Source organism: Lepisma saccharinum, chromosome 15 (assembly GCF_977018435.1).
Source record: "Lepisma saccharinum chromosome 15, izLepSacc3.1, whole genome shotgun sequence".
Lineage (NCBI taxonomy): Eukaryota > Metazoa > Arthropoda > Insecta > Zygentoma > Lepismatidae > Lepisma > Lepisma saccharinum.
The window spans coordinates 5058653-5085261 of NC_139243.1; the positions used below are offsets into that span (position 1 = coordinate 5058653).

Genomic DNA, 26609 nt, shown 5'->3' on the forward strand with positions numbered 1-26609 from the left:
GTAACAACGTTTATGTTTAAGACAAATGCGCAAATCATAGCGTGCATATACTACTAAGATAATCTTGCAGAGGTCCAAAAAAAAAGGTATTACAAAATAGCAGAGACATCTCGACATGCTGCGACGACAAAGAAATCATGAGCATTTCTACATTCTAGTTTCTTCATATATGTAGGAGAAGTATTTATTTTACACGAGAGCGCTGAACTAAGCTTATATTACATTTTCGTTTCACGGCACCAAAGTCAGAATGTAGGCGCCCTATCTAACGCTCAGTTAGTGTGGTTAGGTTGCATTCCTTAAGTTAAAAAATAAGAACATATTTCAAATTCAGAAACATCTTATACTGGTCAAAAAAAGTTTTGCATATAACAATTTCTTTATTTTCTGCATCACAGAAGCCACACATGTCGATACCTCCGACTAGGGCAATTAAAATACAAAATACAAAACATAGTTAAAGACAATTTTGAAAGATATAACCAAAGATACAAAAGAAACAAAGTTGCTTTTCTAACCAAAGTAAGATGCAACCAAAAGATCACCAATTACCAAGGTGAGTAAAGCTATCAGAAACCCCTCGCCGTGTATTCAGTAACGTGTGTGGCCTCCACGAACACGTAGACATTCTCGAACACGACGGAGCATGCTGAAAACCAGGTTATCCAATGCATGTTGTGGAAGATTGTCCCATTCCTGAATGGCAGCGTGTATCAGTTCACGTAGGGTTTGTGATGGGTGAGGGCGGTTTGCAATGGCACGTTTCAGAAGGTGCCAGGCATGTTCGATACAATTCATATCGGGGGAGACTGCTGGCCAGTCCATCCGACGGATTGCATGCCATCGAAAGAAAAGGTCCACACGGTGAGGACGGGCATTATCGTCCACCAACGTGAATCCTGCTCAAATGCCCTAACGACGGGTCGAAGAACAGTCCTCGTATGTCTGTGCATCCATAGTACCCTGTATGTGAACTAATGGCGTCCGGCGACCCAACATGATTCCTGCCCAGAACAGTGCCGAACCACCCTGTTGCTGGAAGCGTTCCACCATGAACGATTCATTGAAACGCTGCCCATTTGCTCTCCAGACACGTATAGTGTTGTCATCGGGGTGTACACTAACCCGTAGTTCATCTGTAAACAGTGCTTGTGACCACTGTTCTCGCGTCTAGTTCTCATGTTGTCTAGCCCATCTTACGCGTAGTGCCCTATGTCGTGCAGTGAGTCGGGGAACCTTCCAAGATTGACGGGCATGAATCCCTATATTGTGCAGTCGGTTTCGTACCGTTTGGGTGGACACCATGATCCCTGAGGCCTTATGGAGCTCCTTCTGGAGTTGGGTTGCTGTGGACGTAGGACGTCTGCGCGCAGAAATACGGATATGCCTGTCTTGTGCAGCCTTTGTTTTGCGTGGTCTTCCTTCTCTGGGCCTATCTGCTATTGATTGGCTCTCCTGGAATTTCTTACACTCTCTAGAAACGTCACTTTGATTACAGCCTACCCGATGTACTACGTCCACTTGCTTCATAACTTCCAGTAGTAGAGTCACTATTCTGATTCTATCCACTGCCGAAAGTGTGTTTCGTGGCATTTCTAAAATGTAAACTCACAGCATGACAACCTTCCTTGAGACGTCCAGTGCTCTATACTCCCCCTTCTGACGAACTGTCAGACAATCGGTGGGTGAATCACGAGGTTAAAACGTGAAACATGCTTTAAAACCCGGTCACAGACATGTATCTGCTCTTTTGTGTGTTGAATTGGCCTTCAGTAGATGTGTGCGCTTCAAAGGTATGGAGATTTGTGGCGCCAGTGATACAGAATATGAAAAACTTTCAACATGCAAAACTTTTTTTGACCAGTATATTTGTAAAAAGTACTAAATAAGCACATGTTTGGAACAATCATATCAGTGAAAATATTATAACATTTCTCGGCGTCCCTGTAAGCCAGCAACGGCGCCCCAGGGAACTTTGGGAACTATTGCCTAGGGTTATCAGTCAGGTCAATCAGGGTCAATTGTCTTCCTTTTCAACAATGTTGAAAGATTGTTGTTCAAACACATCAGTGACAATTGATCATGTTCAGTGGGAGTTATCGTTACGTGAGAAAACCCTAATTGGCAGATACGTCTGAATCAGGGGGAGGGGGACCAAACTTATCATTGAGGAAGCAAGATAGCCTCCCCCCTAGTTCATGAAGGTCCGTGACAATTTCCATTTCGAGCACTGCAACACCCTAACCTCTCCTTCAAAAATTGCTGGCGATGATCGTGCTTACAATAATGCAATGTCCATTATCTATTATATACAAGTACATTATGATCAGTGAAATATCCACATCCAACAAAAGTTCTTCAACATTCACGTAAAACGTTACAGAAAGGTTCAATTTATGGCCATTTTGTTTCTAAATTTACCCTAACACTCACTAAACACGAACGTACACCCCCAAGATAGAAAATTCTGGATAGACCCCTAATTATTGTATTTTTTTTAGGGCCTATTCAGTGCAGGTAGATAGTTGGCAGGGGTATACCCAGAATTGTCCACCCGGGCTGGTGTAAGATGTATTCAAGGGAGGTGTAAGGGTTAATTAAAATTCAAAATTACCATAAATTGGGATTGGTAGAACCGCGGTCGTCTAATCGGTAGGGCGTCTGACTGTCACGCGGGAGATCCGGGTTCGATTCCCCGCATAGAGGGTTTCTGAGGCGCACCCAGCCTCAAATCAACCATGGGGGTCAAAGGCGGCCTGAGCGTGGTGCTGATCACATCACCCCCAAAATAGGCCTACGTCGAGAATGTCATCCCCTAAACGCGCCTTCATAAGGAACTTCCACTTGGTGAAAAATGTTAGGGGCTTGCGAGTATATAGATAAATCACTGCACAATGGGGTCTCGGGTTCGAATCCCGACCTAGCCATGGATGCCCTTTGGAAGAAAAACGGATCTAATTAACAAAAATCAAATCGTATCTCGGTGAGAACTGTAGGTCCAGTTTCAATTAGCCTATGCGTATAAGGTGCCCTTAAAAAACTTTTGAGATGTTTATACGGTGACCAGAATGCCTGTAATAAACTTGCGACGGCGCCTGCCACGGATTTTCATGTGCGCGGCAGGTTAGACAAGTTGCGATCGGAGGGGGTGAAGAGGGGGGAGGGGGCAAGGCGGTTGGGAACTCCACAGCCACTCAGAATAGATCCACGAGTTGGCTTCGACGGTGTTCACCCGGGCGCCAGGCTGCACAAGCCAAGAATCTCGACTTTATTTTCTCCCCCACCCCTTCCTTTCTCAGACAGTGGGCGAGTAAATACGACAACAAGAAGGAGTTAGTTAACGTGACGACACAGTTGTGCTCGGTCAAATGCAGTACACGAGATCGAAACATAATTACACGTTCCGATAAGCGAGCAATATTCGGTGGGGATTGCTTTCGCTACTCTAAGTGAGAGTGTGTCTAAAGTTCACGTTAGGCTTGTCGTGTGCAAGTGTAGCTATTTCCTCAAGCTTGTGTGTCTTCATTTCTATGTGATCCCTTTCGAAAGACAGTGCTTGTGTGTTAATTAATTGGTAAGTAAATAATTGTTTTCTACCCTTTAGTAGTAGTTCGTAAACAAATCACTGTATTTTTGCATTTCTCAAGTTGATAACTTTTAAAAATCAATACATTTTCGTCAAGGTGTAATACGCAGGTAGGCCCATGACTGGTAGCGTGCAGTCATTGGTTAGCGAAATGACGTTATGATGATAGACTGGTTTGTAAGTAGAAACAATACTGCATGCTTCATTTTCATGAATTTCTGTACAAATGGCATTTTGTGGCCAAATCAGCAAATGTCTTTTCTGCACGATGTACATCCCTTTAATTATCTCAGCTACCACTGAATAAAAAAAAAAACATCGAGTATGTAAATGATTGATTGATTTCATAAGTTTCTTATCTGCCACTTTTGGCTTGATTTGTTGTCCGATTTATGCGCAGACAGGCTAATCGGGATTGGGCCTATAGTTTAAAGTGCCATGTGTTTCCACCGGGTGTCGAACCCGGGACCACTTGATTACACGAATGAGTGATGGAACTGAATACCCATGCTCAGGCCGGGACCCTGTGCCATCGTACCGCGCTGTGCTAACCATTCTGCCACGCAGGTCGGCTAGGGTATGTCAAGTGATGGAAAATTCCAGTACTGATTAACGTTTTAGAATAATAAGTTTTCTTGTAATAACTTTATCACATCATACTTCTAGGTATGTTACGTGATAATTCGTACTTAAATGGCAGGTAAAGTTGGTACCCAAACAAGAAAATTCTCGTTACGTCGCTTTCCTACTTCTTGGGATAATCGTGACGAAGATTAATGATGAAGTGAAATGGGCGATGAGACAAACACAGTGATGTATTCATAATTTAACCAGGGTTCGAACCTGGGACCTCTGACTCGTAGCGCGTAACTCTGACCACTACGCCATGGAGGCCGGCAATTTGATTTTAATCAAAGTAATTGACACTTATTATTACAAGGACCTGGTGATTGAGAGTAAGACTGGTACTGTAAGAACAGGTCAATCGCAAGAAAGCCTGAATTTCAAATTCAAGCGGTGTTTGATGGAGGAAAGGCCACGACGCTTTTAGAGACAAATGCCCTGGTTGTGCTTTTCTGGGAAAACTTCCGCGCTCAAGCCATTGCAATGCCTCTCATCTCGCCATTTTCGCATTAAATTCTTGAACAAGGAGACAACAGGAGCGTACTGAACCTTAGGGCAAAGGGATCCCCTGGCCCCCACCTCAATTAATTTTTATGGTACTTCGGACGAGGGAGGAAAGAGTCGCTCCGGGTGTTGAGCTAAAGAGGTCGCCGAACTAGCAGAAAGGATAATGAGAAAGAGTTGCCTGGGCATCTCCTAATAGGTCCTCCAAATTGTAATATATGCAGCAATAGTTTAATCGTACAATTAAATCATGAAGTGAAAATATTATTTCATGTGAAATAAATTCCAATTCAATGAAAATATGATAAAGAATGTTTTTGAATATGATTAAAAATGATGAAGAGGTTTTCTCTAGATATCAGCCAGGTGATTTTCGGATAGGCTTCCGAGAGCTAATGTCACTCTCACCTTCAAGAACTGAGTAACTTCAATCCTTGAAGATATCCCGAAAAGATCTCTTCATCATTCGCAGCCAGGAAAGCTTCAATAATTATTTTATGATTAAAAATGTCCACTTTCATATGTAAATTAATTGACATTTATGCACGTTAAACTGGCTTGTTTAATGCACACGAACCTTGAAGTAAGCGAGCAGTGGAAGATTTCGGCCTTAAAGGTCTACTTATAAGCTATGGGGCAGCTATGCTCTTCGAATGTACAGATACAACACTGTTCCAGATTATGCGAGTTTATTTACATAATGTGCAAGCGCAATTAGACTACATAAATAAAGTTTGTTCGACGATAAACTCCCTGAAACAAAATATTGTCTTATCACTTAGGCCAGTTTGATAACAGTTTAACTAATTCATAATGAACTAAATCTGTCTTTTGACTGTCAAGTCACTTCTTCACTTATTATAGAAGAGAAAGATCATGAACATTGATTGAGTGCTTGCAAGATCGAAACTTAAAACGATCCACACATTGAACACACCAAGTTTTGTAATTAAATACAATGAAGGTCGAACCAGTGATGCATCGGAGAGAAACAATCGCTCAACCTTCAACACGTTCCGCCTATTTCTCTTAAGAAATAAAACGAATTACATAAATTAACTGTTTATTAATTGTAATAATATTTTTATTGTGATAATATTATAGGACACGTATACTTCAGACCAGTGATGTGCGTCTACGCGTAAACAACGATAGTCTACATTCTACACGTAGACTATTTTATACACGTAGATGACGTAATCTATGTAAACAACATGGCGAAAGGTGATAACTTAGCAAAGGGCGCCGTGGAATTAAAAGAAAATTATACTGCGTATCAGTTGCTGATGTGTGAAGAGAACTTTTCATACTCTTTCTTCCATATTCGAACAATTTCTCACCTAGGAAGAAACCTAATATAGGAAATATTGTAGTGTTTTATGGGGAAAAGACCACTCTTGCCTCACGACTGCCATCTGTTGTTGTTTTTGCATACTATTTACCTTCTTCCATAGTTGATAATAGAAGAGAAGAGAAATTTGTTGTAAATAGGATTCCTTTATTTCGTTAGGAACCAATATAGTTGAAAATGTCACTTTCCTTTCATGAAACCCTTAAAAATGATTTCAAATGCACTTTAGAATGTCTACGTAGTCTATGTAAACTACAACCCAATGTAATCTACGTGTAGAGAATGCATGTAGACGTAAACTTATAGTCTACGGCACATCACAGCTTCAGACTAAAGTAACAAAAATCTCTGATTATTTCAAATCTCTGACAAACTTTTGGTTATAGAAACGGCATATATTATATGCCCCAAGCCCCGCACGCACGTAGGGCCGGCCCTGGATAAGAGCAATAGAGAAGTAGGGAGACATAGAGATAAAAGTAGGGAAGACGAGAGAAGGCCGAGTACTTGCTTCAGAGGCGTGCGCAGACTGCTTTATTTGGGGGGAGGCTTAAGGGGAGTTTCAATTGCCTATCTTGACAATGTTAGCCTAATTATCGTAACTTTATGTTTCCTTTGCACATAAATTTTAACATTGTCGTCTCTGAGTATACGTTGGTAATTTAACACAAGTTTTCCTATCATTGTGACGATATTATTTAAATAATGAAAATAAATAATGTAAAATTAACTTTTTACTAAATAACCAATTGTAAGAAATGTAGTACGATACATGTTATATCAGCTGAATCTCTGATATACTATATAGGTTCATTTTTCAACGTTTTCTAATGAATATTACTTCAAAATATAATATTGTTACTTCTCAGTTGAGAATTAATACCATGTGTTTTTTTTTCAATTCATTTTAAACAGTAGATTTATAGCTTTCAGATACAATCGAAGTCTGAAAAAAATTATATTTTTAATATATTTTAGGCATTGGAACTTTCTTAACGGAGTGATTATAGTGATTTTTGTTCCAATTTTACAATACATAACTTCACATGTTCTTATAGAGAGAGAGAAACGAAATTCCTGACTTTTAAAACACTAATATTATTTTCATGGTGGTTTTAAATTTTCATTTCTTAAGGACACATTACTTGGTGCCCAGGCGCCCCTAGCACCCACCGTACGCACGCCTATGGAGAGAATGGGACATTTATGTCTTATCGATGATTCTAACCCACGACCATTGACCTCGCAGCTTGCTATGATAACCAATACGCCACGGAGGCCGAAAACCGGCACGTGGCTTACGATTGGACCGCGATTTTTTGACGAATGTCCTTGAAAACGTGGTCGGCTATCGATTGATTCGGTTCGGCTATCTTCGACTTTTTCCGAAGTCTTTCAATAAGACGAAAGCGCTATCTAGCGGCCTCAGGAAATGAACCAGGTTTTCCAAGGCCGTCAGAATAGCGCCAAGACGAGACGAGACGGGAATCGAGAATGCTCGTCCTCGATCTTATCTCGAGTCTCGAGATAATAGATACGAGATAGGTAAAACATACTAAGAACATAAGTTTTGGGGCATGAAATAACGTATCATAAAACTTACAATGCTCGATTTGTTGGATTTTGTCCCATGTCCACTTTTATGTACAAAAAGGCTTATTGGGACTGGACCTACAGTTTAAAGTGAGATATGAACCACTATTTGGTTCCACCCAAGGTAACAATCGCAAAATATATTTTTCAAAACATTAAACTTATATTATAAAAAACAAAAATTAACCATTCATAACAGCAAAAATATTTTTATCAATGCGCATATTCAAATTAAAAATAATTCCGCATATACACAATAAAAAATCATTCATAATAATACTAACACCAAAATTAATAATTATCTTACTAAAATTTCTCAATATTTTCCATATAAATTTACAATAAGAAACATAAAACCTAATTATCAAAATTTATATCAAAATATTACTAATACCCACAACAAAAAAACGAATATTTCTCAATTTAAAAAATTATTTAATACAAAACTTTCTATTTTCAATACCATATCAATTAATCATTTATCACAATCAATTAAAACTTTAACAACCAATCAACATCATATTATTCAAAAAATACAAAATATAAAACAAAATCAATTAAAAATAATCAACATTATCAATAAAATTGATAATTTTAAAACAATCAATTTTACATTTAAAAAAATTACTTGTTAAATTTTATTATAATTATAATAAAAAAGCAATTACTTTATTACACCTCTAAAATAATAAAACATTTAAATTTTATAATTATAAAAATAACTTCAAAAAAATTATCTTATCATATTTTAACTCCTAATTAACTCCATCGAACCCGAGAACCCCTTGATTACAAGTCGACGAACTTTAACAGTATGCCGCAGGGGAGGCTATTCATTGGTTTTTGTATTAATCCAGGGGCTTTCATTGATGTAATTTCATTGATGTCACTATCATATGCCGCATAAGGAGGGGGGGGGGGATTCCAGACATTTGAAACATGCATTGTTTAGTTTGATTTGATTTGTTTTTGTTATTTAGATTCGCTTTTCTCCTTTTTACGTAATATTATCAACCAAGAGTGTGCGGGATCCATAAACGTTCCTGTCCCTATTCAGACTTTGGGAAATGACTTACAGACTTTTCGGGATCCCGAGCAGTAGCCAAATTTCAAATTATATTGTTTAAATTATGTTTTCTTCATGGTGTGAAATTTCTTGAAATTAGCAGAGTTTTTCTTCTAGAAATGTATAAACAATTACCTGAGGATCGTGTAGGATTCGAGATTTTTAGTGTCGGGGAATTTCAACCATTTCTTCGACATATTTCTAAACATTACAAACGTTAAGATACGAGGCGAAAGGGGGCACAGCTTGTGTGCAAAAACCTCCTAACCACCATTCTCTTATTTTTTCAACCGACCTCCGTGGCGTAATGGTTAGCACAGCGCGCTACGACGCCAGAGGCTCCGGCTTCGAATCAAGGCCTTACATGTGTGTTTTCTGCGAGTGTCCTTCATAAATTTCAAAAGTGGCGGGAAAGCGACGCTAAGTGACAAACATTAAAGCAATCCTGTTTTTAGTATGTAAGTTGCACTGATATGTGAATTTTTGCTTTCAGACTGGCAGCGGTCTTCGAACCCGATATGGGTAGCTTGGAGAGGAAGGAGAGTTCTGGAAGTATTCATAGGATACGGGAGTTTGAATTACAAGAGGTGAGTATTCCTTATGGGGAATGAACTTCAACATCAAGTTATGGCTAATCAAATGGGAGTTTCGACTTTTCTGCTGGGTAATCACTTCTTCAAACTGCCCTCTTTCCGTTGATATAATTTTCTGTTCCATCGGAAGTTTGATATTCCCAAGATAACAATCAAAAAATACTCCCTTATGCCCAATGCATTTCTCCTTGCCTCCTGGCAGTGTTGCCAAACCTGGTGCGCATAAAAGAGCTAAAGTTCACCTTAAATGGAGTTAAAACGGACTTTCAAGGAGCTAGATTTACGAAGTGCTTCCTAGAGTAATGTTACTTGTCAAAGGGGTGGGGCGCTGCTATTACCGTTAACTCTAAATTGATGAAAATTTATTCTTAGTTTTCACCATCTAGTTCCGGCGGCATCACCCATCTCATGGTCGTACCAAATCGAAAATGAAGGATTCCCTGATATCAATATTATGCCAATTTCACGTCAAGGCGGCGCTATAAAAAACAGTAGCTGGGGATATAAGAGGGGATGGAGCGACGCAGCCAATATAACAATATGACGTCACGTGCAAAATGTATAATCATATCAAAAGTTGGTCTATGTGGGCCGGAACCAGTGATGGTATCATAGTGGGGCATGGGGGCGGGCGCCCCAGTTCACAGGCAAATGAGTGCACGAAAGAGCCAGAACTGGTTCCAAGAGAGCTAAGTTGGCAACACTGACTCTGAGGGGAAAGCCGGGCGGAGACTGTCTCGCATGCCCTTAAACACTGTAGCTAATGGGATAGAGTTTTCGGTACACCGGGTTTATCCTTCGTATCCCCAGCTGTTCCTGAGATATCCATTGATTTATTCGAAAGAAAACAACAGCTTTACTGTATTCAAGGTGTGCCTTATTTAAAACCTTAGCTTACCCAAGGGGGGAGCTGTCAGGCCAACCACCTCAATTCTATTTTTAAATTGTGAAAATTGTTATAAGTAATTTAAAGTAAATTACATTGTTTACTAGGATGTTCCTAATATTTCTGTATCACGTTTGTTCATAAAACATAAATCTAATGTAAATAGGAGGCAAAATGCACTTTGTGGGCCTATCAGCCGCCATCTTTGATTGCGTCTCATTCGAGACCCTCATGCCAGTGGCAGTGCACAATTGGCTGGTAATGATAATAATTATTGTAAGTATTATAATTGATTGATTGATTGATTGATTTAGGTTATTTTACTTCGCGTTTTGTGCCTCTTGGCTAATTTGCGAAGATGGGGATGAGTGATGAAATGATGAAATTGATGAATGGACATTCACAAACAACCAAGCCCGACCGGGATTCGAACCCGGGACCCTTGGCGTCGCAGCGCGAAAGTATTATAATTAATAAACAATTGCAGCTCTATAAACAAAAAAGGCAGCAATGAAAAATTATTATGGTTTTTGTGATTTCTAGTGAATGGTAAAATATGTGTGCGACACTCATGAGATAATTGATTATTATTTTCTTATTAATGATGGTAATTTTGGGAATAGTATTATAATTAAAAAATAACTGCATATATATAATCAACATATGAAGCAGTGATTCAATAACAAAGTGGTTTCTTGAATTTTAGTGATAAAGTGTGGGCCTTTGCCCCCCACCCTCTCTGGTAAATAAGTTTTTCGTACGGCAAGGGTAAGCTAGCATGAAGCAAAAATCAAGCTTCAAAGTAGCCCCTGCTGTGCTGTTGACCCGTCATGCACTGATATATTGTGGGTAGCCTAAGCATAAGGATAGGTTTTTTTAATATGCTGCCCGAATCCTGTTACGAAAATATGCGAAATATATGCACTTATATTATAAAAATATGTAAAATAAACTATAAAGGTAATAATATTTTCGTAGTCTTCGGTAATATACTCTATTTCTAAAAAAAAAAGTAAAGTGCTCCCCTGTGCTTAGCACAATGCCATGAAGGCGTATAGGGGGTGTGGGGGTAACGCCCCACACTTTCTTGATCCGGTCGTGAGTGGGGGTGATGTGATCAGCATCACGCCCCTGACCGCCTTTACCCCCCAGGGTTTCCCCCAGGTACCCATGTTATTCAACGCTGGGTGGGCGCCGGGGCCGCTTCCATCGTTAGAAAAGTTCCCGGATTTGAACCGGCCGGGGATCGAACCCGGGACCTTTAGCATGGTAGTCAGACGCGTTACCGACTGAGCCACCGCGGCCACTTTATTTCTATGTTACTATTTAGGTTAGAGTGAATTTCTATGAAATTCCGTTAGGACAACTACGTGAACTGTTTATCTGCAATTAATGTTCACAGAATCGATAGATTTGGGGAAATAATTGCAGCGGTGGGGAACAAAGTACACACATAGCCTTGTTTTGTAACAGTGTCGTTTTCATGGTTTAAAACAAGATTAAGTGGAAGCCTACGTATAGGGGTACACATTCTCGATCTCGACCATTTTGGAGTTGATGTGATCAGCACCAAACGCCGGTGGCCTTTACCCAATAGGGTTGCCCACAAGTATTTGAGGCTGAGCGAACCCCAAAGCCACTTCATGAAGGGACAAGGCCGGGAAAATTCCGACCTTATATCACCCACTCCGGGAATCGAATCCGGGTCTCCAGCGTGGCAGTCAGACGCCCTACCGAGTACACCACCGCGGTTCCAAACCGCTTGTAATTAACATAAACCACTGCGGAAAATAGAATTATGTGTGTGAAATATATATTTTTAAGTTGACACTCATTATTCCAGGTGGAAGTGGCTCCCTTGCCCCCTCTTTCGGACGCCCTATATATTACTTTACAGTTCACAGTTCTTCTCATCATTAACACTATTGTCGTTTTTCCATCACGTATATCAGGGGTTTCCAACTGGCGGCCCCCCGTTGCGTTTTTCTGCTGCCCGCGAAGCCAGGTTGCAAAATACATTAATTTTATTTATTTTTATTAAAATACGTTCTTTTTTTACTGAAGGAACGGATGCTCTGTGAAGAAAGACAATATCACAGGTAGAATTGATTTTGCAGTCAATAATGATCATGAGAAGAATCTAAAGTGACGTACCTTTCTCTTCACACCATGCATTCCACCCCTTCGCTATGCGGAATGAACTCGCCCGCTTCAGCGAAGGCTTCACTCTTTGTGTTCAGAAACAAACTGCAGAGAGGCGATATAGAGATCTGTTTTACTACGCACGAAGTACGAAGAGATGTCCAGTGTTCCAACTCGGATTGTACTGTGACTGATTGTTAAAGTTTGTGCAAATATCGAAATGAGCAAAATCTCCAAAAAACATAAGATTGAAAATTAAAATAGCTTCACTCCAACTTGAATTGCGTGATTTGCAAGGCGATGTGTTCCTTCAAACTAGGCAAGAAAGTTTTTCAAATACCTTTCAAAGGAACGCTTTCCAAACCTTCGTAGTTTTGGGCAAAGAATGACATCGATGTTCGGCAGCACATACACATGTGAAAGTGTTTTTACTTCAATGAAGTTCATCAAGAACCGCTACAGAAGCCGACTTGCAGATGCTTCACTGCTTCACCTTCTGAGACTTTCAAATACAGAAATTCAAATACAACTTTAATAAAAGAAGCAGATCGGGCTCAATTTTCACATTGAACATTTACTATGGAGGATTCTTATTTGTATGGTGTGTCTTTAATTTCTTTCAATTCATCAATAAGTATTGGGTTTTTGTGAAATAAATTGTAATTATACAATTTTGATTTGTAATTACATTGTTTTATTGCCTCATTTTAGAAATTTAGGTCGTGAGAAAGTACTACATTTTCAGTTCAGTACTTACAATTTTTGTAATTTTTAATCCCCCTCCCCCCAAAAAAAATGCGGCCCGCCTATCAACTGCTGGATATAATTTTGGCCCTCGGACCTTTTGAAGTTGGAAACCACTGACGTATATTATAAAGACGGGTTGCAGAATGAAAACATATACTCTATCCCAGGAATTACTGGAGCAACACCGCGCATTATGGTAGAAAAGGGGAGGAAACGATTGTGCAGAGAGAAGCAGTAAACACTGCTGTAAAGGTTGGTAGCTGCAGTCGCCTTTCCCCCTCCACGCAATCCCATTCCCTATCACGCGTGCATTGGTCGAGCCCTCTGGAGTCACTACTTGCTCAGAGACTTGCTTTCGTTCGCCAACTCCAGAGATTTCAGGGACCAAGTATAGATTGTTATTTCAGCATTCCAGTTATGAATTTTGGCATTTAATCCTTATGCCTTGCTGCGTCGAAATTCTTGATGAGTCCCTCCTTTTCACACAACTGTCGTGTTACTACGTGTTTTCCCTATGATACATGGCCAGGTTATTAAGCAACAGGTACATAAGATAATCTCTAATATACACATTACATGACAGAGTCAGATATACACAGGTGTAGACCAAATCTACTTATGCTTCATTTAGATGGAGATAATTAATTGATAGTAAAATATTTTCCAATAAGAATGATATGATTTTGAAATGAACTGGCAACTATCCTTCAAATGTTATAACTGTCACTAGTTGTCATTTGTGTTTAGTATTCTGTGACAATTCATCATGGCTAAATACACGCTTCAAGAACTTTTGGTTATTGTCCAAAAAATTTATGAAAATAGACGTTGTATTGAACTTGAAACGGATCATAATTTTGGGCGAAAAATATCTTCTCAGATGAAGCTCATTTCTGGTTAAGTGGATATGTTAACAAACAAAATTGTTGTTTTTGGTGTGAAAACAATCCACAAGAGATTCACGAGAAGCCCTTGCATCCGCGAGAGGTCACTGTATTGTGTGGTTTATGGGATGGTGGCATCATCGGACCATTTTTTCTCCAAAACGAAATAGGAGATGCATTTGCAGTGACTGGTGAGCGGTATCGATTGATGTTAACAGATTTTTTGTGGCCAAATTTAGATGAATTGATTTGGAGGACATGTGGTTCCAACAAGACGGTGCCACATGTCACGCTGCTATTGCCACTATTGACGTATTGCAAGAACAGTTTGGTGAAAGGATAATTTAAAGAAATGCAACTGTTAGTTGGCCTCCAAGAAGTTGTGATTTATCTCCTTTGGATTGCTTTTTGTGGGGTTATTTGAAAACTATAGTCTATGCAAACAGACCACGAACCCTTGATGTATTAAGATTGAACATCGAACGCTGCATTCGTGACATTAGGCCCGAGTTATTGCACAAAGTCATCGAAAATTGGGTTCATGGAATTCACTCGTGTGATGTGTTATTTGAAAACATAATGTAATAAACTATACTTCAAAATAATATAAAAAGTTTGGCTGTCTGAAATAGTTTTATTTTATTTCATTTTAAAATCGTATCGTTCTTATTGGGAAACCATATATATACTTACTATCTTTAACATGATACATTGATTGTTGATTATCAGCCACTGACCGAAACAGATGCTGGTTGACTTTATGTGATGTTACATTAAGTTGTAGTATTATTGATCAAGACGCAGCATCTTGTGTGTTTGTCTTCTTGAGTACCTTCGTCCTATGTTGTGAATTGTAGGATTTGGATCGTGAGGTTACTTCGTCCAAAATTTGATTTTTTTTCTCTGCATGAAGTTGAATAGAGTTTCTTGGTCGAGCATTTCTCGAATCATCTGCATATTGGAAACATATGTATCTGCGCTGTTATAATTCGCAGTGTTTTGTTTTGTACACTTTGGAGGCGATTTGTATATCTTGTTGTGTCACGTTGCGACACTTCAGAAGCATGCGCAAGCATTGATCTTATTAATACACTAACTGATTACCTGGCGTTGCCCGGGTATTTATTTATTCCAATATTCTTTTAGACAGGAAAATAATGAATTCTAGCTATAGTGTAAAATGATCTTGGAGTTGAACTATTCATCTTAGCGACCCCAGAAACTATGGATTCTACACTAATATCGGTCGTTTTCGATTATTTTTACATGTCACCCCTTCCCACTTACACAACTAGGGGTGCCAGGGGTGTCTTACCCCCACACTATTTCTTTCCAGATTGTAAGTGATATGTGTACCAACTTTGGTTGAAATCGCTCCAGGCGTTCGTGAGTTATGCCGGAACATACATACATATATACACACATACAAATACATTGAATTTTATATAGCCTATATAAAATAAATGTGTAGATTGAACAATGTAATTCGATTTTAATCGTCAGTATTGTGTTTTTCCAAAGTGGACACAATCGTCCGCTTCTTGCATTTCCATTGTTATCTGTATCTGTTACATGTTCCCTGAATGTTAAACCTTTGTCCAAGAGGACTATAAGCCTTGCTTTCCTGGGAATATTGTGTCTTCCCACTTTGAAATTCAGTGGGCCGCGTTTTCTTTTGTTTGTAAATAATACCGACACACTCTTGTTAGGGTTTGCCTTGATCCTCCATTTCTCGGCCCATCTCTGGAAATCCCGCAAATGTCTTTGTAACTTGAGAGCACCGACAATACTACCAGGAAATATATTGAGTCAAACAATCAAAAGGAGAGTGGATGATTCCAACAATGCCGCAACAATGAGTTTGGTTGCGTGGTTCAGAGCTGTGATTCAAAAGGCTACCGTTGCCAGATCTGAAGGAATGCGTTAGTGTGCGTGTAAGGAACAGTCATAGATGAGACCCGAAGCCAGAAATAGATCGTCTGATTGTACTCTTTTGACATGACTATCCCAAAATGTGGAGCCATATCTGCTATAGTTCCTTACTCTGAACTTAAAAACCAACTTTCTGGTATTCCTCTTCAATGTTTCATTTCCCTCTAAACGGAAAACGTTGCAGCTGTGTTTAATGAACAACCGCTATGGATATAGTCCGATTACTTTCGTAATATCCCCATCTGTCTAGCTAGCTAACCTACCGATACTGTAGAGCGTGAGTAATTGGTGCTGGGTTGAGATGACGTCATCGGCTCGCTTATTGGTTGGTAACTTCTGGAGTTATGACCCGTTTCCAAGCTGCAAAACCAGAACAGGCAGAGTTCTTATGGAAATAACCTCACTCTACTAATCGTAAACTGGTACATCAAAAGCACATTGCTTATAGTTTTTCTAACAAACTTGATGACTATACTTCATAGCAGGGTTGTAAAAGGTCCAGGAATTTTAAATAAATTCAATTCCGGTCCAGGAGAGAAAATCAGCAAGCGTAAATGGGTTCTGGACCGTAAAGAATCTTTTTTATCTGTAAAGTATTTCAATTCGGTCCATGAACCTTTTTCCGGATCAATTTAAATACGGTCCTGCAACACCTAGGTCATGGGTCATACGATTCATATTTTAGTATCTGATTGATAATACTATCTCATAGTGCTGTACGCGCATGTCCACATTATCTGAAGAAAACTACAAATTTTGAGTTTGTTCACCATACGTTTCCGTCCGATGAGAAGTTCCGAAAAACTGGGAGAGGAAATCCTATCCAAAATACAAAATTTGAGGTGACCCGAAAAATGGAAACATTGTTAAACCTCTCTCCCCGAAATTCGTATTGCCTCCGAAATCCGGTCACAGAAATCGTGCCGTGGTTGTAAGCATGTGGGCTGAAAAAAGAGGTATTTTATGACCAGACCTTCCAGAGCGGGAGAAACCAGCGGTCGAAGGACTTTGGATTCGCAGACCTGCTGCGATGACTTGGCCCGCCTGACACCATTCCACTCAACAGGAACCGCAGCGGGGCTGTTGGGCACAGGCGGTAGAACTGGGCTCACATTTCGATGCGCTAAACTTAGCGAATCTCTTGCTTATTTCTAGCTGTTTCATAGCTTCACTTGACTAACTTCGCACAAAGATGCGAATATTCTGACTTATTTTTTACTTTTTCTCTAAAATATTTAAAATGCAATATTTTTATTATTTTGCTTTGTCATCGTCGCATCTCCCTCTGCTTCCATCATATTGTTAAGTCAATTTTATGCACAAATAGGCTAATCGAGACTAAAGCTAATGGTTAAAATGAGATCAAACTAATGCTCTACAGGGAGGAGTTTTGGTTTTTGGCGCTCCTAGGCAGAGAAAAACTTTGCCGCCCTATTTAAAAATAAATACATTGCACCACCAACTAATCATGTTAATAATATTTTGGTAACAGGAAGTAAAGCACATTTTGTATTTGAAGTTTGCATTACAATTAATGTCATATGAGCCGAATGCGTTTTATCTTGCTTGTAGAGCCACTTGCTCAATGAAAAATTTCCAATTTTCATAATTCTATGTCCATATTTAATTTCATATTTTGATGAAAAGAAAATAACTAAATATATATTCACATATCTAATACTTTTTGGTACATATACATTCGTACCTTGCTAAAGCGGACAATTGAAAACTTGCTTAAGACTTTTCCTTCCACTGGTGTATACATAATTTCAAACGCACACTCGACGTTTGACGTCGTGTGACGTCAACGAATCGTCTGGCCATTCACGGTTCATGCGATTAGTTCGTTGAAGCTGCGAGAATGGAATTCTGGGAAGAATTGCCCCGATAGTGACGTAACTTTAAACTGTCTTGACGATGTTTTTTCTTGTCTAATTTATGGAATCTTGTCTGTTCCAAGCTTCGAAAGCAAGAAATATCGTCGTAGAAATAAACATTATGGCGCTTTCTCAGTATTGTACGTCAGATACATAGACGGAAATTATTAGAAGCCCAGCAAAAGTTCGGGGAAATTTTTATAAAACAGTTATATTTTTGGTTACTCAAATGAGAACAACGGTATCTATGAAATTTTACAAATCTCTCAAACGAATATTTCGTGTGAGCGGAAAATGAATACATTCCCCTCCTCTACAGAGCGTCACCAAGTATCGGCAATGGTGGGCTTTAGCTCACCCAAATAGGTTCCATGGGAAAAAATCCAAATTCATTTACAGTAAAGCAGACACATCCTTGGAGAGAGATAAAGAAGTACAACGACAGGAAGGAATGAAGACAAAAGAAAGAGACAGGGCTAGAAAAAAAGGGGTATTGGAAGGCAAAGGAAGTAAGAGAGAAGAAGTAGGTAAAAGATAATAAAAAAGAGATATCAAACAAAAAGTAAACAAAAAAGTAGAAATAAAGAAGGAAATAGCAAAAGACAAAGGGAGATAGAAATAGAGAGAATAGTAAAAATAAGAAAAGAGATAGAAAGGAAAGAATAGGAGAAATAAGAAAAGAGATAGAAAAGGAAGGAATAGGAGAAATAAGAAAAGTTAAATAGAAAAACAAAGAATAGTAAAAATAAGAAAATAGAGATAGAAAAGGAAGGAATAGGAGAAATAAGAAAATATAAATAGAAAAAGAAGGAATAATAAAAATAAGAAAAGAGAGAGAAAACAAATAATACGAGAAGTAAGAAAAGAGATAGAAAAAGAGAGAATAGGAGAAATAAGAAAAGAGAGATAGAAAACGAGAGAATAAGGAGAAATAAGAAAATAGATAGAAAAAGAGAGAATAGTTAAAATAAGAAAATAGAGATAGAAAAAGAGAGAATAGTTAAAATAAGAAAATAGAGATAGAAAAAGAGAGAATAGTAAAAATAAGAAAAGAGAGGTAGAAGAAAAGAGAATATGTGAAATAAGAAAATAGAGATCGAAAAAGAGAGAATAGGAGAAATAAGAAAAGAGAGATAGAAAAAGAGAGAATAGTAAAAATAAGAAAATAGAGATAGAAAAAGAGAGAATAGTAAAAATAAGAAAATAGAGATAGAAAAAGAGAGAATAGGAGAAATAAGAAAATAGAGATCGAAAAAGAGAGAATAGGAGAAATAAGAAAAGAGAGATAGAAAAAGAGAGAATAGTAAAAATATGAAAATAGAGATAGAAAAAGAGAGAATAGGAGAAATAAGAAAAGAGAGATAGAAAAAGAGAGAATAGGAGAAGTAAGAAAAGAGAGAAAAAGAGAGAATAGTAAAAATAAGAAAAGAGAGAGAAAATAAATACTACGAGAAGTAAGAAAAGAGATAGAAAAATAGAGAATAGTAAAAATAAGAAAATAGAGATAGAAAGAGAGAATAGGAGAAATAAGAAAAGAGAGAAAAAGAAAATAGTAAAAATAAGAAAAGGTAGAGAAAAGAAAGAATAGGAGAAGTAAGAAAAGAGATAGAATAACAAAGAATAGGAAAAATAAGAAAATACAGATAGAAAAAGAGAGAATAGGAGAAATAAGAAAAGAGAGAAAAAGAAAGAATTGTGAAAATAATAAAAGGGATAGAAAATAAAGAATAGGAAGAATAAGAAGAGATAAAAAAGAAATAGGAAAAATAAGAAAAGAGAGATAGAAAAACAAATACAAGGTAAAGACGAAGAAAGATAGTACGAGAAAGGCAACGAAAGAGAGAAAATTGTAAACACCACAAAGAAAAGGGAGCGAATAAAAAGATGTAGAGAAAAAGAACAGGAGAAAGACAAATAAAGACAGAATATTGAAAGATAAAGAAAAGAGGTACAGAAATAAAGAAAAGGTAAAGACAAAGACAAAAGAGAAAGAAAACGAAATGGAGAAAGTTAAAGACAGAAAAATAGATGGATAAAGGAAGAAAAGAGAAATCGATAGAAGAGAGTTCCATGTATACTCTATCCTGGGAAACTGTGGAGCAAAGCCGCGCATACAGGCAAAGTAAGGGAGGTTTGGGCGGAGTGAAGCAGTACGCGGTGCTGGAAAGGTTGCTAACTGCAGCCTCTTTCCCCTTGCACGCTATCCCGTTCCCTCTCACAGCTTCATTGGTCTAGAGTGACTACTTGCGTAGAGACTTGCTTTCGTTCGTTTGCTTCAGAGTTTCCCTGGACAGAGTATAGTATTAGTGATTGGACTTACGGCCTTTGTAACTATGAAAATTTAATTCATGGAAAAACGTTTACATGTGGGAAATATTTGTATTACAAATGGGTTATTACTAATATTGCTATGGAGAGATATAATCACACACTGCCAGCGATGAAAATTTATTATCGTTGCCCGCGATGTTAAGTCTATTTGGGGTGTGGTCCCCAGCATTCCCCCTTTTTATACGCATCTGTATACCACTTGTCACTTTTGTTATTTTCTATTTTGTACGTTTACATTAATTTTTCATTCACCTTCTCTATTTTTTCTTATTTTATCATCAATTTAATAAGATACAGTATGTAACATTGTTATTCGTACACATAGAATTTCCGAGGAAAAAATGTCATATCTACTAGTAAATATAATCATTTTGATATGTAGTTGGAAATTAATATTCATGTAGGGTTCACCAACAAATGTCAATAAAAATGTATGTTCAAAGTGTATAAACAGAGCATTTAATTTGTGTGAAAAGATAAAAACACGCTGTTTTATGCAACATTGTTATTCGTACAGGCAAGAATTTCAATCTTCCTCGCATACAGCGCCACCGCTATTCGGGCGATTTCGTGCAGTTTGCAACTTCGTAACAAGTTTGAACATGCAGGCGCGCTCCCCGTCAAGCGGAATGCTGGCGTAGATAAGGCCTATTGTCTATCTATCAGCGTGTTCGAAATGACAAGGTGAAGGAACTTAGTTCCGGTGTGAAGGATGTTATTATAAATTTGGCCCTTAGAGGTTATTCGTTAAGAAAAATTGGACAAACAGTCAATAAATCACACTCCACAGTTCAATACATAGTAAACAAATTTAGAGAGGAAGGTTCAACACAGAATGTGCCGAGAAAACCAAAAGAGAGACGGTTGAATTAACGTGATGAAATCTTTTTTTTAAAAAGAGTGCGAGAAAACCCCCCGACTAAGTGTTCCTCAGTTACGACCGTTAGTAGAAAATGTTGCTGGCAAAATGATGTCCGATCAAACTGTCCGACGTGCCTTGTGGAAGCATGAATATCATGGCAGAATACCACGAAAGAGGTCGTATGTAAATAAGGTGAATCGCAGGAATAGACTTTCATTCGCGAAAGAGCACATCCACATGAACCAGGAATTTTGGGATAGTGTCATATGGTCAGACGAGCCCAAGATTAATATATACGGGTCAGATGGGATAAATAGGGTCTGGAGAATATCAAATAAAGACAATGATCACATTAACACAGTTCCAACAGTTAAACACGGTGGTGGGTCATTAATGATTTGGGGCTGTATGTCGTCCAAAGGTGTTGGTACCATCCAGTTTATTGATGGTATCATGGATGCATATGTCTATTTGGACATATTGAAGAACAATGTAAAGCAGAGTGCCCAAAAAATTGATAAGCCGCCTATCTACAGATTCCAACAAGACAATGACAGTAAGCATAAAGCGCGAGTTAACATGAATTGGCTAATATGGAATGTGCCCAAACTATTACAAACACCAGCTCAAAGTCCAGACTTAAATCCCATTGAGCATTTATGGGCAATTTTGAAGAGACGAGTCCATAAAGCAGTCGTCAAGTCCAAACAAGAGTGGAAAACTATTGGCAAGCCGAGTGGAATAAAATAAGCTCTGAAACATGTCGGAAACTAGTTAATTCTATGAAGAATAGGTGTCAAGCAGTAATTAAAGCCAAAGGATACGCATCAAAGTATTAGAACTGTCAGTCAATTTGCTCTGAATATACTTTTTTCTTACCTATATATTATTAAGTGTACGAATAGAAAAGTTGTACAAAAATTGGCATGTTTCTCTTTCAGTTTCATTTAATTTATTATTGTCATTGGCTATACAGAATTTGGGTAAGATTTTATGTTCCTAATGATATTAGTTATTGAATTGTAAAGAAACAATTTCAAAAGAGTGTATTTCCTTTCAGATATTAAAGCATTTACTTCGAAAATCCGTGTGTACGAATAAGAATGTTACATACTGTATATGAAGCTATGAACGGACACTTGCCTGTAGTGTCGACAAGATTTTAAAGTTGGCTTTACATACACAATAACGAAGCCAACACAATTACAGTTTCCGAAAATTTCTCTCCCCAATTTGCATTTTGATCGTTGAAATAGAGCTTTTTAAGGAAATGTTGTGGTTTACGCAAGCAAAAATAGATTTTCCCAAGGAAATCTCGCTCGAATCTAGACCAAGATGCACTACAGCTAGTGGGGGAGGAAAAGTAGCATTTCACGGATTGTTAGTTCAATGGCAACCAGACAGAGGTCACCACAAGCGTTGCCTGGAGAGTTCCCAAGATTCCCGTCCGAAGGCATTGATATTTATAAATAGATACAACCGAATCGACTTGGTCGCCGGTAGAGGGACGCTGGCTGGCGGAGGAGGTTATCGTTTAGCATAATATTGTTTCCTAAGTTCGATTACCGCAAGGGTCGACACACTTGGGCGATGTCGTTGACGCCCCACGCACAGATATTGTTCGGTGAGACTTCCGTAAAATTTTCACAGGGTTGGAAACATTGGAGAAAATAGGGATTATAACAGTAACATCAGTGGCGTATGCTGAGCCTAAGACCTGGACTAGCTCAGTATGACACCTCATTGGTCCTAGGCTATGGAGGAGGGGAGAAGACTGGGCTCATTCTTGACGTCTTCAAGGAAGCCACGTTGCCATCCCAACGGTAGGCAGGTTGCCAACTCTTAAGAATTCAGGGTTGCCTACTCCTAAGAATTCAGAGTTGCCAACTCCTAAGAATTCGGGGTTGCCAACTCCTAAGAATTCAGGGTTGCCAACTCCTAAGAATTCAGGGTTGCCAACTCCTAAGAATTCGGGGTTGCCAACTCCTAAGAATTCGGGGTTGCCAACTCATAAGAATTCGGGGTTGCCAACTCATAAGAATTCGGGGTTGCCAACTCATAAGAATTCGGGATTGCCAACTCCTAAGAATTCAGGGTTGCCAACTACTCCTAAGAATTCAGGGTTGCCAACTACTCCTAAGAATTCAGGGTTGCCAACTACTCCTAAGAATTCAGGGTTGCCAACTCCTAAGAATTCAGAGTTGCCACCTCCTAAGAATTCGGGGTTGCCAACTTCTAAGAAGTCAGGGTTGCCAACTCCTAAGAAGTCAGGGTTGCCAACTCCTAAGAATTCAGGGTTGCCAACTCCTAAGAATTCAGGTTGCCAATTTCATTAATGCCATTATCTTCTTTTTGAAATCAGGTTAATTCACAGTTTGTAATCGATTTTTCTTCAGTACTTTACTCCTAGACTAAAACCTTTTCAGTTTATACATACTGCAGTAATGTGGTTTTATTTCTCTGTGCTGTGAATATTGTCTTTGCCTAACACTATCCCTGTACCTGAGAGTAGTCTGTGTACTTCACCGCGTCTCATCGTTCACCGCTGAGTATTACTGAGTTATTAATAGTATAATAATACGACGCGTCTAATTACAAGAACGTATCAAGGATAAGAATAATTACTAATCCTATTTTAAATATAATCATTGAAATGAATCAATAGTTATTACACTCGGGCCTCCCCGATGGCGTAGTGGAAGCGTTGTTGCCTTGTAATCAAGGGGTCCCGGGTTCGATACCCGGTGGAGGCACGTGGCACAGTGGTTCGGATCCCACTTTAAACTGTGGATCCAGTCCCGATTAGCCTTACTATGCATAAAGTGGACTTAAAACAACAATTCAATCAATCATGGCGAAGTGGTTAGTACAGCGCGCTACGACGTCAGGATTCCCGGGTTTGAATCACTGCATGGGCATGAATGTTCTTTGCGACTGTTCCTTTATGAATTTCATTATAACATCGCTCATGCTCATGTTTGCGATTAGCCAAAACTTGCAGAAAAGCGAAGCAAAATAAACCCAATCAATCATCACTCATCCTCATCTTCAGTACCGATAGCGTAGTGGTAAAGTCTTCACCTTGTAACCAAGGGGTCCCGGGTTCAATACCCGGTGGAGGTACACTCTATCCAATCTATCTGTGGAGCAGGTAAACGATAGCAAGTCTCTGCGCAAGTACTGACGCGAGACGGCTCCAACAATGAACACGTGAGAATAACGGGATTGCGTGGGGGGGGGGGGGGGGGAAGCGACTGCGGTTACCAGCTTTCGCAGCAGCGTGTACTGCTCGCTCTACCCACTCGATTTCTCCCCTTCTCTGCCGCTATGATCGGCCTTGTTCCAGATATAGCTGGTACGGAGTATACAAGTGGTTCGCATCCCACTTTAAACTGTAGGTCCAGTCCCGATTAGCCTTACCGTGCATAAAGTGGACGTTATAAACCTAAACTCAGTGGCGGCGATTGGATTCCAAAACGGGGGGGGGGGGCAAGGTGCCAAAACTAGGGGGGGGCAAGAACAGCTTACTTGCCCTTGATACATAAGGTTCAACATAGTTTGGAAGCAAAAGTGAAAAAAATTAGGGGGCAACTGCCCCCCCTCGCCCTCCCCCCTAATCGCCGCCACTGCCTAAACTTAAAATTCATTCTTATCTTCGCGATTAGCCACAAGTGGCAGAATATATATATATATACATATATATTGATTTAGTTTATTTTACTTCGCGTTTTGTGCCTCTTGGCTAATTTGCGAAGATGGGGATGAGTGATGAAATGATGAAATTGATGAATGGACATTCACAAACAACCTTTGGCGTCGCAGCGCGATGTGCTAACCACTCGGCCACAGGGTTGGGCATATATATATATATATATATATATATATATATATATATATATATATATATATAATTAACAGTTTATAAGTAATAAATTGTTACTACCCTTGGTCTGCTGAACTCGTCCTATTATTTCCCTATACATACGGCCGTGGGAATTTATATGGAGAGGAAGGGATTTCTTTTCCCTTTGAGGGTTTTTCCCGGGGTCTCCCAATCTTTACGGCGCCCTTGACGGCCACTTGGGAAACCAAAATAAACCTCAGCAAAAACAACATTTTGGAAGGGCTACAAGGAATGGCCGCGGGAATCAAATGGACGCACACGGGTGAGTGCTCCGCCTGTTTACGGAGATGTAATAGCCAAAGGCCGCCAAGCTCCCTTGAGAAGCCTAGCGGGATGAGTAAATAGGCCGTGTTTGTATTAAACTGTAGAGGGCAGTAATTTCACCCTTATATATCGGATCAGAAACTTCAGATTTATATATTAAGAACAAAACAGACACATGCAGTTTACAGCGTTCTGTAAACTGTAAACTAAAGTTTTCCAACGCAATTAACAACTGAGTACAGTTGTTCTGAAATCACAACGTGGTTTACACTAACATAAATGTTATTATTAGGTCTAGGAAGTTGAAGACCTATAAAAAGACCTAAAAATATAAAAAAGGACCTAAAAACGGGATCTAAATTAATTAATAACTTAAGTTTTAATTACATATTTAATGAATAAAAATAATACAAAGACAGCGCGTGCTGTCTGGTCGTATACACCGTGCTGGAAGGTTCAAAACAAGAGAAAGTTGCCACTTACAGCGCGACCTTCCAGACAAGTTACGGTTAAATAACCTTGTACCCCGTACCTGCTTCAGTCGTCCAAATATATATATATATATATATATATATATATTCTTTACTACAGAAAGGATGTTTAAGAGGTGATGAACTGATGATGATTCGAATTGAGAATGGGCAGTAAAAACGTAGTCGAAAGAAGGGGAAGTTGCCAAACAAAAAGCCGTTAAGACCTGAAAAAAGGCTAAAAGTTACCAATAAGCCAAAAAACGCCGAAAAAGGCAAAAAAGTACAAATAAAACTCACCTTTTTCTGGCCTACAATGACCCAAAATGAACATATATTATGTTGGGCATCGTCTTCGGACACTAGGAAAAAAAAAAGGATTTTTCCTCAACTTTCGAGACCTATATGTCAAATCACAAACCCTTACACCTTCTGTAAACAAAACCACCTGCATGCAGAAAGCATTGCAAACTCATACAAGTAAAATAATCCACACGAAAATCCAGCGTTGTTACAGGATTCATTACGTAAGGTAAAACAATGGCCAATTTGTAGTATGGGATACGCTGCCGCAAATGACGTCTCACTTTAAACCCAATGCTCTTTCTTTTTTTACTTATTGCTTCACCTGTATGGTTAACTCTTTGCACCAGTAATCATTTCCCATAAATTTGTCTTCTTTCTTGCATGCGAATTGAATATATTTTACTTGCATTTGTTTAGACAAAATGATATAACATGGTAATGTATATTTCTAAGGATGATATAGATAGGAGTGTATTTGAAATTTGTTTGTACATTTTAAATAAATTGTATCTTATGTAACTAAAATATATAATGGGCATAAACAGCCATATGAATTGCTGTAAGTCCAATAAATATATTGATGATGATCAAAACAAGACAAAAAGTTCGTAAATTTATTGCGGTTGGAAACTTTGACAAGCATCCTAATAACGATTTTTGTTCCGCCAAATATAGTGCACTTCGTAA

At 38.7% G+C, this 26609-nt stretch overlaps 1 protein-coding gene across 1 annotated transcript in view; it reads left to right on the plus strand.

The window, feature by feature from the left end:
• Nucleotides 1-3323: 3323 nt before the first annotated feature.
• The window catches only part of LOC145999541 (serine/threonine-protein kinase meng-po), a 55091-nt gene continuing 31805 nt past the window's right edge, over nt 3324-26609 (plus strand). The window contains exons 1-2 of the mRNA XM_083136533.1: nt 3324-3574; nt 9218-9311. Coding sequence (XP_082992659.1) covers nt 9243-9311 — 69 coding nt within the window. The 5' untranslated portion in view covers nt 3324-3574; nt 9218-9242. The remainder of the gene's footprint in view (nt 3575-9217; nt 9312-26609) is intronic.